General features: G+C 42.6%; 1 protein-coding gene across 6 annotated transcripts in view; it reads left to right on the forward strand.

Moving 5' to 3' along the window:
• The first annotated feature begins 2,807 nt into the window (after window positions 1-2,807).
• Window positions 2,808-13,512, forward strand: part of LRP5 (LDL receptor related protein 5) — a 170,337-nt gene continuing 159,632 nt past the window's right edge. For 5 of the 6 annotated variants that reach the window (XM_051620242.1, XM_051620243.1, XM_051620246.1 and 2 more), the window contains exon 1: window positions 2,808-2,984. In XM_051620242.1, coding sequence (XP_051476202.1) covers window positions 2,894-2,984 — 91 coding nt within the window. In that variant the 5' untranslated portion in view covers window positions 2,808-2,893. Of the gene's footprint in view, window positions 2,985-8,546; window positions 8,579-13,512 lie in introns of those variants that run through there. The other variant, XM_051620245.1, reaches the window with a different exon arrangement.

Here is a 13,512-nt window from a genome sequence, read left to right on the forward strand (position 1 = left end):
ACGGGTGAGACTTCTTTTCAGAGCTGCCCAACTTTCATTTCCTCCAAATTCCACTACAACATATTCACTGAGTTTAAGATGGCATCTTCTGCGTTGCAGGAATACTGTGTTTCTGGCTGCTACTAGATTTGCCATTGTTATTAATGTCTTTTCAGTGGAGGACTTACAGTCAAAGCCCCAAAGATGCACTCTGGTAAGACTCTCTTCCCTAGTTGCCTACCTTCATGGCCTGGTCTCTCTCCTAGTTTTGTTTTAGCTTTGAGTCTATCATCCAATCTACTAATTCTGGTAGACCTAGTCAGGAAGGAAGAGGATGACAGACAAGAATACTCCACTCTGAAAATAAACTTTTATACCAGATCTGTGCTATGGTGAAGAATGAACTTCATTGTGGTATGAAACTCTGTGGTGTATGCCTATCAATAGTCATCCATTGCAGCAAGGTTGGTGTGTGGCTCTGACCAGTCACCAGTTTATCTACCTGGTCTCAATATTTATTCTTATGGTGGGTACTTTGCTTTGAAATCTCTCAGTCCAAATCCCTTTGTCAGTATTGTCTTTCAGCCTCCACAAGAGGCTAATTCTTTCTCTTGTGTGGCTACTCACATGCTGCTGTTTCTTCCTCTTGGTATAAAATGCTGCCAATCCTAAATTGCCCATGCATTTTAACAGGGTTAGATAGGAAGATAAATAAGCAACAATTGGATGGATCAAGAATAGCAGCAGCTGTATTACATCCTAGTATGGGATTTTGGGCCCCAAGGTACCAAGTGTTGGGAGCAGCTGCCAGCCAAAATAGAAGCTGTGGCTCCCCTCCAGCAGTCTTATGGGTAGGCTTACCCATGCCACATGGCTTGATGCTGGCTTTGGTGTTAATGAGTAAGTTGTTTCAGTAACGTCCCTGCCCCTGTTAGGGCGAGGGGGAGGACAGGGCAGGGAATCCAATTTCTCTGGTGACAAGAGGGACTCAGCTTGTGCCACTGATGCTATCACAGGACAGTCTGGCTCTCTGTGATGCACACAAATCAGTTTTACATATGAGTGCTACTTGTTTCCCAAGATGATGGGGGCTTGGGATATTGGTCTCCGTGGACCAAGGTTCCCTATTGCCTGCTGCAAGTGTACCTGTTTCACATGCTCTTTCTCTGTTTCTGACTTTAATTATCCCCAGTTACTGTGATGCCAGAACTGTTGGGTAATTTCCACAGTGCAGGGGGTTGGACCCATGAAAACTAAAGTCCAATCATTGTCTTCAACAAATAAATCTTTCTTCCAATTACTTGTATGGTGTCAAACAGGTTTTTTTTTTTACAAACCCAAACCAAAATCTTTATTCAGTCAGCAATCACACCAAGTTTTGCCATTAATAATTTGCAGCAGCCCAGATTTGGGCTCCAGTTTATTACAGACCTTCTATTAAGAAAGAACAACTTCTGCTTTTCCTGTTTTCAAGAAAGCTGAGATTTTTTCTGGGTTGTAAATGCCATCTTAAAGAAACCTTCTAAAATATATATGTTCCTTATACATTAAATCAGCAGCAAGAGAGAGAAGAAAATTCTATTATCCTTTGCAGGTCAGCTTCAGAGTCAGCACTGTTAACATTTTGTAACTCCTTAAAAGTTTACATTGCTTTCTTAGCTAAATTGAATACCTCTGACTTTAAAAATAAACCACTGACTTTTCCCTTTCTGAGGAAAGCAAGTCTGAGGCAAAATCTTTAATGGAGTAACCAACAGGATCTAAACCAATTCCTGAATATTTGATATGGTATTTGAGATGGGTAGGGATCCATGGGGCACTAAAGAGAAATCTCAGCTGCTGCTGTAGCACTTACAGCAACACAGATAAATTAATACATGGCAACTGGGAAACTTGGAACTCACTGATCTCTGAAAGTAAAAAAAAATATTAAACTTAACATCCATTTGTTAAGCACTTGCATGTGATTTGCAGCAAAATGACTTGCAAAAATGTTCTAAGGGTGTGCCAGGTAGGACCTTGTTGTTTTTACCTGTACAGAAAGCCATCTAGGAACATTTTCCCTGTCATAGAATTGGTGTCAGCACAAGGAAAAATGAAGATTCAAATTAAAATTCTTAGTTTATGCTATTCCTTTTATTCCTGCTAGGGAGGTGGGGACAGTATCTGGCAAGATAGTCCGGTAGTGCAAAAGTTGCAGAATGTTTCAGTGTGAGTTGGGTGCTGCTTAGCTCTATGAAGCCTGTCCCCAGCATTGAAAAGGCCTCATGTCACAGGACAGAATTTCTCTGCCCCTTTCCTTGTAGTAACATGTTTATATGAGCAGGTGGCATGTTGAACAGGGGGAAGAGGCAGCAAGATTGTTGAATGTGCCTTTCTTTGGAAAGTAATGTTTTGTAGAAGAGTGGCTTTATAAAACGTTTGTTTTGGTGGGAGGAAGAAGGAAACAGCTAATCTCCATCTGGGAAGAAATCAACCACCCTTTTGCCTGGAGTCAGAAAAAGGGGCGGGCATCCACACGCTTAACTTCTAAATCCACCAAAGAAAGGTTGTTTTTTGAACAGGCAGTGAACCATCTTCTCCGATCTTCCCAGCTGGTTTAGGAGTGATTGCTCCAGAAGAAACGAGAAAAAAATAAAGAAGACCCTGAAATCCCACCTTCTCCCCAACCCCCTTCCCGCCTACGTGTACCCACGCCTGGGGTACGCGGCGAAAAGGTGCGCCCTCGGCTCCACCCCGGGCTCCGAGTGCGACCCGACGATCCCAGCCCCCTCCTTGGCCTCGGCGTGAGGAGGAGGGTCGGCTTCAGCACCTCCCCCCTTCCCCGCCTTCTTCCCTTGCGACCGCTGCGCACCGAGCATGGAGCCTGCCTGAGACGGCCCGTGGGCTCCGGCAGCTGCTGCGGCAGCACAACATGGAGGCGGCGCCGCCGCCGCTCCCGCTGCTGCTGCTGCTGAGACTCCTGGCCGCCTCGGTGCTGCGGTGCGAGCCGGGCTCGGCCGGAGGTAAGCTCGCCGGGGCGTCGCGGGGCCCGGGTCGGCTGGGAGGGAAGCGCCGCTGTCCCTTTTGTTGTCGGACTTGGGCAAACTTTCCCCCTGGTTCGCCGGGAGGTCTGCGGGGTCCGCGGCGGCGGGGAGGGGGGTGGAAGCGGGATCAGGGGAGCACGGGCCAGACTCCCACGGGTCGGGGAGTGGAGTAGGGGAAGGACGCGCACATGGACGAGACGGGACAGGGAAGGAAGACAGGAGGCTGCGTGCGTCGTCTCCCCTCTCCCCCAAACCATTCTTCCTCGCCCCCCTTTTCTGCGAAAGGGTGGCGCAGGAAGAGGAGGCTTCTCCTCCCCTTCCCTTGGGACATGTCCCGCCACGGGAACGAAGTGGTTTCGCCTCGGGGGTGGCTTAGGTTAACGCGTACAGTTGCAAATAGACAAAGTTACCCCCGCGGCCCCATTCCTGTCCTTCCGCGGTCCCGTGCAGGGATTTCGCTGGGGTATGGAGAGGCGAGTGTCGCTCATCAAACTACTGGCAGGGTTGGGGATTGGGTCGGGGGGAAGGCCGCAAGTGGGAGACCGGGGTGGCGGAAGGAACCGGCCGGCCCGGCTGGAGGCAGAAATGGGCGGGGGTCGGCCCGGGTCCAGCACCGCGGATGTTGCCGGAATGGGAGCCCGGCTGTTCCCTGCCGGCGGAGCGCTGGGCCCCTCGCTGACCGTGCTCTGTCCCGGGCACGGAATCTGCCCTTTGCTTTCCCTTTGCAATACCATTTTTAAGTGATTATCGCCAGAAGGACGGGATGCCATCCAGAGGGACATGGAGAACTGGACCCATGTGAACCTCATGAGGTTCAACAAGGCCGAGTATAAGTCCTGCATCTGGGTATGAGCAATACTCGTTATCAGTACAGGCAGGGGGATATGACAGAGCAGCCCTGCAGAAAGGGACTTGGGGGTACTAGTAGGTGAAAAGTTGGACATGAGCAAACAATGGGCACTCACAACCCAGAGGGCAATTTGCATCCTGGGCTGCATGAAAAGAAGTGTGGCCAGCCGGTTGAGAGAGGTGATTCTGCCTCTGTGCTCAGGAGAGGCCGCAGCTATGTCCAGCACTGTAGCCCTCAACACAGGAAGGACATGGAGCTGCTAGAGCAGGTCCAGAGGATGGCCATGAAGATGATCAGAGGACCAAAGCACCTCTCTTATAAAAGACAGGCTGAGAGAGTAGGGGTCGTTCAGTCTGGAGAAGAGAAGGCTCCGAGGAGACCTTATAGCAGCCTTCCAGTACCTGAAGGGAGCCTATAGGAGAGCTGGGGAGGGATTTTTTACAAGGGTGTGTAGCAGTAGGACAAGGTTAATAGTCTTAAACTGGAGCATGGTAGATTTAGATTGGATATCAGGAAGAAGTTCTTTACTATGAGAGAGGTGAAACATTGGAACAGGTTGCCCAGAGAGGTGGTGGAGGCCCCATCCCTGGAAACATTTGAGATCAGGCTTGATGGGACTCTGAGCAATCTGATCTAGAATCATAGAATCATCAAGGTTGGAAAAGACCTTCAAGATAATTGAGTCCAACTGTCATCCAGCTACTACAACCAGTAAACTATGTCCTGAAGTGCCACATCTGGACACTTAAACACTTCCAAGGATGTTGACTTCACCACGTCCCTGGGCAGCCTGTTCTAATGCCCCAGCAATTCTTTCAGTAAAGAAATTTTTCCTAATACCCAACCTAAACCTCTCCTGGCACAACTTGAACCCATTTCCTCTCATGCTATCACTAGTTAACTTGGGAGAAGAGACCAACACTGGCCTCTCTCTGTGACTTTCCTGAGGTGGTTGTAGAGAGCAATAAGATCTCTCCTGAGCCTTCTTTTTTTCAGGCTAAACAGCCCCAGTTCCCTTAGCTGCTCCTTGTACAACATGCCCTCCAAACCCCTCACCAGCCCTGTTGCTCTTCTCTGGGCACACTCCAGGACCTCAAATGTCTTTCTTATACAATGGTGCTCAGAATTGAACACAGTACTCAAGGTGTGGCTTCAACAGCATCGAGTTAAAGTTAAAGAGGTCCCTGCTCACTTAAGGGTGTTGGACTAGATGACCTTTAAAGGTCCCTTCCAACCCAGCACATTCTATGATTCTATATCCTAATCCTTTAGAAGCACAAATAAGTGGAGACTGTGCTATGCTTGCAGCATCTGTGAGGAGAGGGCCAGGGTCCGTTCCCAATCCTTTCTCCCTGTATGCTGCTTTGGTCCTGACTTAGTACCACTGAAGACAGGGAGTTAGAGCTGCATGTGTAAAAATTTTGATTTGTTGCCTGATTTTGGTCTTGTCTGCCTGAATACATCACTTCGGTGCTTCAGCAAGCTGAAGCCCAGTTCTTGCAATTTCCTAGGTAGAGCAGAAAACTCAGCTGTGTGACCAAGGCTGTCAGAACATCATCTCAAGGCCTCTTTTATTAGGCCACCTGCCTTTTCCAACCATCTGTAATTATTAGAACTGTCATTTAGAGCAAAAAAACCCGTTTTCTGCTGGCATCGTGATTGTGTATTTTTAGGTAGAGCTCTATGTACATGTATATTATGTATCGCTTATTCTGTCAGGATTCAGTGGAAAGGATGCTTTTCCTATCTCAGGATGCACCTTCTTCATACATATAGCCTCAATTTTTTACAGATTGTTCAGAAAACCTGAAATGTGTTTTGTTCCTTTTTGAACACAGATTTCTGTAAAGATGTTCATTTTCTGTTATTGAATGAAGCTTTATAGCTTTAGGGGGAAAATACCAACATACAGGAGTCTTAAATGAGTGAATAGTGTTCCTTGAGGGTTTACTTACATTTACTTAACAGATTCTAATAGAAAGAAATATTTGGAACTCTTACAAAAGTAGAAGTGCACAATAAAACTAAGAAACAAGTTGCAACTTGAAGATGGCTTCTATTAACGTCATTTTAGAGACAGTGATTCTTTTAGTATGGTTTATATTCTGTATCAAGTTACCTTCCTTAGCATGCACAGAAAACTTTCTACAAATGTACTGCTTTTTAGTAATTAGCTGAAGAGTTTTGGTTACAAACCTTAATGATACTGCTTTTGTTCTGACTACTTAGTGGAAAGGATGCAATTCTTTTGTTAGATAGATCTGGATGGTACTTTTAAGGACTGCTTATAGGACCATGGATATGCTATGAGAGACTCTCCATGTTTTTGGTTCCCTTCCTGAGAACCCCCACTCTATAAGCAGATGCTTGTCTTTAAGGGACTTCTACCTCTTGAAAGTATTTTAATATGCTTACCTTACAAATATGTAAATACATACCTTTAAGATTGAGGATGAGCTGGAACTTCTGCAGTGATAAAGCTTCTGCAAATTTTGGAATGTTATAGTAGATCCTGAATACTTTGGCTGTGAACTTATTTTGCTGTGGAGTTAAGTCCTTGCACTCTTATGTGGTGGTTTCAGGAATGGTTTTGTTTATGTGGCTTGAAGTAATGATAAAGCTGTTTAAAATACGGGTTTTACTGGACTTTCACTGAGTTAAGACAAAATTATTCTTGCATTTGGTGCTTCCCTGAAGGGAGGAATCTTTTGCCTCTGCAAACTATTCAGGAAAAGATGGTAATGACAGTGGCATGTTTTTGTCTAAGTATATTGTAAGTTCTGAATGTTTAATGCTGCACAGCAGGTGGTGGTTTTATGTGTGGCTCTTATAACCTGGACATAGTTGAGATAATTCTTGTTTAAATTGTTATTTAAGAATTAGACCAAGCAAAAATTATATTTATTTAAACAGATAAAAGCTTGGTTAGCTGTTTCTTGTCGTGTATTAGAACATTTCCCAAAACTGAGAGATTGTATCTTAGTTTTCTTTATTGGAACAACTATTTGCCTGATATTATGAAACACAGGTTAAAGAAAGGTAAACAAAGAAGTGTGATAGGATGGCTTCAAAAGTTTTAAACTAGAGATGCAGTGTGAAATAAAAACCGCATTGAACACAACCCTAAAATTGATACTGGTTTTCCTTAAATAACCAACCTAAAGCTAATGAAACCTACAGCTTTGTTTAAATGTAGAATATGGCAGGAAAGAAAACATGTATATTTTATGATGGGGAAATGTGCTACCTAGGAGTCGTCAGCTGTGTTTCAGTGCCATTTAAGTCAATTTGTCATTGATTTAGGGAGCTATTTTCCTAGTAACTACTACTAGCATGATGTGAGTGTCACGGATTTTTTCTGTCACAAATTATGATCGTAAGTCCTCTTGAAATAGTGATGAAATACTGAAACTCCAGACTGACTCTGAAGTTTAAGTTGATACTTTCAAAGCACTGGATCTTCTTTCTCCAGGCAAAGGATAACAGTCTTTTAGGTATGGTGTGTGAATTAGTTTGTTACTATTTAATAGTAAATTAATTTAAAATTAATTTTAAAGTATTCAGAAATACTTTAAAAACTACTTATATTGTAGATGTGTTTGTAATATAGAAATCAGCATGACACACAAAGTCAATACTTTAGAAGTGCGTGAATGTATTCCATCAATACCCCAGTGTAAATTCCAGTGCCTCTTGCTATTTTAGATCCTTTTAAAAATCTCAGCTGATGAATATTTATATTAAGATTTTTTTTGTTGTTGTAGATTATAATGTAGTAGTTAGTAAAATAGGCCATGGGTTTTGTTCTAGCTATAAATTTTCTCTGTCCTGCATATTTCTTGAGTAATGCAAACAAAGGTAACTTTTTAGCAAGCTCAGAGATTGTTTCTGGGAACTTATAGTTTATTGTTGTGGGTAAGATCTGGCAGCATAACAACAAATAAAGCTAACAAAAGCTCTCCTACAACAGAGACCCATGTGACTTAAAGAGTGTCTAATGTAACTTTGCTTCTAGTTAGAGTTTAGCTAGAAAAAGTGTTAAAAATAGTTGTCTCTCTTTTTGTCAAAGCAGAAATAAAATACATTTTACTATTTGTAATGCTCAGAAGGAGCTTTAATGACAAGGTTTAGATCATGTTAGATCAGTATTTTTTGTGACCATGCTATATTGTATGAAAGCAACCTGCCATCTTAAGGTCAAGAACAATAAGTTTAAATTCCTTGTTAGAAAGAAGCTATTGCAGATAACTTTATTCCTATTCATTCTAAGAAATCCTCTTAATTTTTCCCTGTGTCTTTAACCCAAGAGCTATTAAACATTCAAAACGTTTGGCTGATAAAACCACAGCACTGAGAACATTTGAAGGCAATAACTGTACTTTTCTGCTCAAGACCTTTGTAAAGAGCTCAGATAGGTATGAACCTGAGCCTCGGGGGAAGAATGACAATAGAATAAGCACACACCCCCTCCCCCCCACTCCAGATTACAGCACAGGCTAGCGATGATGCAACTCTGCTATGCACAGTGGAGTCAACATTTTATTTAGAGATTTTGAGGCATGTGGGTTTTCCTTTTTCACTATGTTGCTTTCCAACAGGACAGGTCCAAAACCAAAGCATATTCACTTGGAGCAGAAGAAGATATTAGGATATTGGCTGAGAACACTGGCTGGCCGAAGCCACATACTGTTTGGATGCTTGGGACCTTCTAAAGAAGTCAAAGGTGTGTGGTCTTCTGACAGCCCACAGCTGGGATTTCTGAACTAGAAAAATATTTCTGGAGAGTACTACCCCCATAGTAAGCCTGTGGGAAGTCTTATGATAGAGTCAAAGGATATTTTGAGTAGTTCTTGACATTTTGGGTGATTAAACAGTTGTGGTGAGAGGAGGAGAGAAAATAGGAAGCAAGTCCCACAAAGTATTATTCAGTATAGTTGTTTGTTCATAGCTTATGGGCCAACAATTTTTTCAATTTCTTCTCTCATTAAAATCAGGATATGGAGCCCAGTAGCATTTCATCTTTGTTTTTGTTTAGTAAAGATTTAAAATATCTGTTAAGCCACAAAATTCTATTGAAAAGCTCCAAAGAGTGTAAAGTGATGGATTGGTAAGAGTGTTGAGGATCCATGTAATAAACAGAATTTTTAATTTAGCTGTAGTTTCCTTTACTCTTGCTTGACACACACTTTGCCTGCCAGCAAAGGCAGATATAAGGTGTCATTTTGTATTGATGTTAAATCCACAGGTGACTTTTGCAAGGATGCCAGTAAATTGACACATGCTTGATTTGAATTGGTTCATTTGCTCTGGATAATAAAAGGGTTAAAGTGACTGAAACCACTTTTAAACGAATACATACTTTAGATGAGTGTGTTGTGTTAGATTACCTTAATGATGACAGTCTGCTGGGAGAAGGAGTATCTTGACTCTGAATCAACTGCAGGATTGTCTTCATTTCAGAATACAAAGGTTTATTGCTATTACATTAAACAGTGCTGACAGCAGATGCGATAAGTTCCTGCTAATACAGCATCTGTTGTTATTTATTATTTATCTAATAAATAAGGAAATTGAGCTTATGCAGTTTAAGTTGACTTCCTTTAGACAGCAATAAAATTTTCTTCTGTGGCAGGCAGAGTTACATTTTGTGAACCTAATGGTCTGTTCTTCTGATTGAGACTATAGAGGTAAAATGGGTAACTGATCAGTAGAACTAAAAAAGCCTGCTGTTACTGAGCTATGGTGAAAAATGCTGTAACTGGAGAAGTGAAGTTGCAAGTGTGTGAGGTTGTAACTCTTCCCTCTACTATGAAAAACAGAAAGATGGATATTATATTTCTGTCTTTGGTATGGTTAATATGTAGGGCTTGATTTTCATTTTTACCTCATGGATTCTTGGTAAAGGGCACGTGGTGTCCTGTGGAAGTGCAGTGCTCTTAATTTGGAGTACAGGACCCCTGTTGGCTTGAATTTTATCTGACAGGGAGATAAATGATTTACCTTGGCATCTTTACATTTGGCTCAGGATTTGATAATGTGGTGGTAATGCCAGAGGTTCTCTCTTGCCCTTTCTTTAGGTTGCCTTTAGTGTATATTGACTTTAATTTCACTGTATTGTTTCACTAAATGTTATTCATTAAACATTTATTAATACTTTGTTTTGGGAGCAGTTTGTTACACATGATCATAAAGGCGATAAATTAGCCCTGGAGTCTCTTGATTCTCAGTCTGCAAGAATTATAGGTGGGAAATGGCAGTTAGTGAAGTGAATCGCCATCCACCCCAGTGGTGATGGATGCCTTGACTCTGACAGAGCTGTTGAAGGGAGAAGTTGCTGTACAGACGGCAGGTTGTGGGAAGTGCCTGGACCTCTTGCATTGGGCAGGGTTAAATGGGAAACCTTAATGCATAGGTTGTGCCCAGGTGGCTCCTGCAGAAGGTGGCTGAGCTGAGGGAAACTGTGAAAAGGCTGTGTAACATCAGGGAGATAGAAAAGGAGGTAGATTGCAGTCCAGGCTGCATCAAAAACAGAGCCTGTGTTCACACAGCAAATAAATGCCCTGCCAGCATGCAGAGAAAGGAAAGAGGCTAAGAAAGAAGAAGAATGGAAGATTCCAAAGATTATAAACAGCGGGCTTCCTGCAAAATCCAAGGTGCCCCTGCAAAACCGCTTCACAGTTCTGCAGACTGGAGAAGAAAAAAACCATGCTGCATCAGGTAAGTTGCTCGAGCTAAACAAGACAGTTCAACTGGCTAACCAGATGACAAGTGCAAACAAGAAGAAGTGACAGGTGGTAGTGGTGGGAGACTCTCACCTAAAATGTACAGAGGCATCCATTTGCCAACCAGACACACTCTCTAGGGAGGTCTGTTGTTTGCCAGAGGCTTGTGTAAAGGATCTCACTGAAAGACTGCCCAAACTTGTACATTGCACTGACAACCATCTGCTTTTGCTGTTTCACGTGGATTCCAGTGATATAGCCAGGAGCAATCTAAAGACCATGAAGAAGAGTTACAGAGCCCTGGGAGTGGCAATACAGGATTTGGGAGCACAGGGCATCGATCCTGGTAGAATAGAATGGGCTCGAAAGGGCAAATTGCATTGGGAAAATCCATAAATGGTTACAACAGTGGTGCCACAGCCAAGGCTTTGGCTTTCTATGCCGTGGGACTTGCTTTGAGAAACCTGGTCTCCTAGGGGCTTATGGGGTTCATCTTTCAGGGATAAGAGTATCTTTGACAGTAGGCTTGCCAATCTAGTAAGGAGGGCTTTAAACTAGAGTTAATCAGGGAGGGGATCCTCAGTCCATCCCACTGCCACCCCTTTGAAGCCAATTTGAGTTAGAGATGCCCTGGGCCTGAAGAGGGATCACAGGCCAGCAGGAGTGTACCTGAAATGAAGGATAATGTAATCCCAGGCAGTGAGGCAGCTTCAGTGGAGGCCCAGCTTAAATGCCTCTATGCCAATGCATGCAGCATGGGAAATAAGCAGGAGGAGCTGTAAATGTGTGCAAGCCTGCAGGCCTATGATGTTATTGGCATCACTGAGACATGGTGGGAAAAGTCCTGTCACTGGAGCATGGGAATGGATGGGTACAAGCTCTTTAGGAGAGACAGGCAGGGGAGAAGAGGAGGAGGTGTCACACTCTGCATAACCAACCAGCTGGAGTCCATGGAGCTCCACTTGGGAATGGATGAGGGCCTGACATACAGTTTATGGATCAGGGTGGCATTGAGTGCACCCTCAGCAGGTTTGATGATGACACCGAGTTGTGTGGTGTGGTTGACATGCTGGAGGGAAGGGATGCCCTTAAGAGGGACCTCTACAGGCTTGAGAGCTGGGCCTATGCCTTTTTACCAGGGTGTGTAGTGATAGGATGTGAGGTAATGGTTTTAAGCTGGAAGAGGGTAAATTTAGGCTAGACACTGGGAAGAAATTCTTTAGTGTATAGGTGGTGAGACACTGAAACAGGTTGCTCAGGGAGGTTGTGGATGCCCTGTTTTTGGATTTGTTCAAGGCCAAGTTGAATGGGGTTCTGAGCAACCTGATCTTGTGCGTGGTGTCCCTGCCCATGCAGGTGGGTTGGAACTAAATGATCCTTAAGGTCCCTTCCAACTCTAGCCGTTCTATGATTCTATGTTTGTATGAAGACAGAAGCTTGGTCTCTTCTTTCTGTGTTGTTTGAGAGTCAGGAAAAACCAGAAAAGGTGAACAAGTCTTGTTTGGTTCCTGTTTCTAAACCCCATGTTGGATGAGGATTAGCTGTGGATCAAGTAGACCTGTTTAGTGAATTTCTTGGCATTTGGGAATTGAGTATTATTATTATAAAGGGATTCTGTAGGTGTTCTTTTTCTTTTCTGCTGTTCAGTGCTGGTTCTAACAAAAACAAAAGGAAAATGAATAGAGGATAAGAGAAAATGTGAGAGAAATAAGAGAAAAAGTGTACAGTGCTGCTATAATCTGAATTATTGGTATGTCATTTGAGAACTTTTATGGAATACTGTATGTACTTACAGGTTAAGTCGTATACTCCGTGTTTTGAATTACATACTGATTATGCCTAACAGCAGTGAGGCACTTAAATCCTTGTCAATAACTTCAACATACCTTACATGGAAATTTCAGTTTTACTTGGATTCTGTTACCTGTTTTTAGCTCAGTCACTTAGACCTGATGATGCCATGAGAATATATTATGAAATAGAAGTATATTTGTATATGTTTTACATTTAATTCTGAAGGAAGGAAAAAAGCAAGAGTGTGGCTCTTGGACAACAAGCTATCTCTGCTGATGACAATAATTCAAGAAGGAGAAGGAATGAACGGTGATGAGACTTATGCTCTGATGTGTAACTATAGGGGATGTCTGTATAACATACTTAGTGTTCTTTCTTAGCACTTGCAGCTTAATACAAAATCCATAATGCCTTTTCTTGAGCTTCTGAAAGCAACAGAATTAAAAACAAAACAAAGCCCTAATCTTTTATTTTATAGAAGGGGTCACCTTTGACCACTGAATCATAAATCACCCAGTGTTAGATGTATATCAATCACTATTTATATTGTGCATATAGCTTAAAGGAGCTTTGGAGGCTTTAATTTGCATAACTAGTTATTTCAAAGTGTGGCTTACTTATGAATTCTGTCCTATTTAAGGAAGATCATTAATGGCCACCACGTTACCTGTTTTCTCTGTCACACTTCATTTCAGTTATTGAAAATTTTCTGGTTCTAGAACTGAGAAGCTCAGAATAGAGTTGCATGCCCTATAGGACTTAATTTTGACATAAAATATGATGTAAATGATAGAAATAGATTTTTTTCCCTTTCTTCAGATTTTTCTCTGATTGCTTCCCCTGTTTGAGAGTTGGTGTACGATATGTTTAAACTTCCCCCCCCCGCAAAGGGAAAAGTTTTAATCTCAGAAATCTGTATTGGTGACATACCTGGATATGTCTTTTGCAAAAGATGCAAAAGGAAGTTGAACTACTGTGTTAGTACTCATGTTCTCAAGTCAGAGCTGAGACAATGAAAATGCACATGGGTAGTGTTTTCCACTGTGGATTATTGTTTTTTTTTAAAGTCTATACATTATCTGCATCTTCAATAGCTGAGTAAAAGAAATCTTGTCTAATGAAAGGAATTCTTTCCTGTCTG

This window comes from Apus apus, chromosome 5, assembly GCF_020740795.1.
Source record: "Apus apus isolate bApuApu2 chromosome 5, bApuApu2.pri.cur, whole genome shotgun sequence".
Taxonomy (NCBI): Eukaryota; Metazoa; Chordata; class Aves; order Apodiformes; family Apodidae; genus Apus; species Apus apus.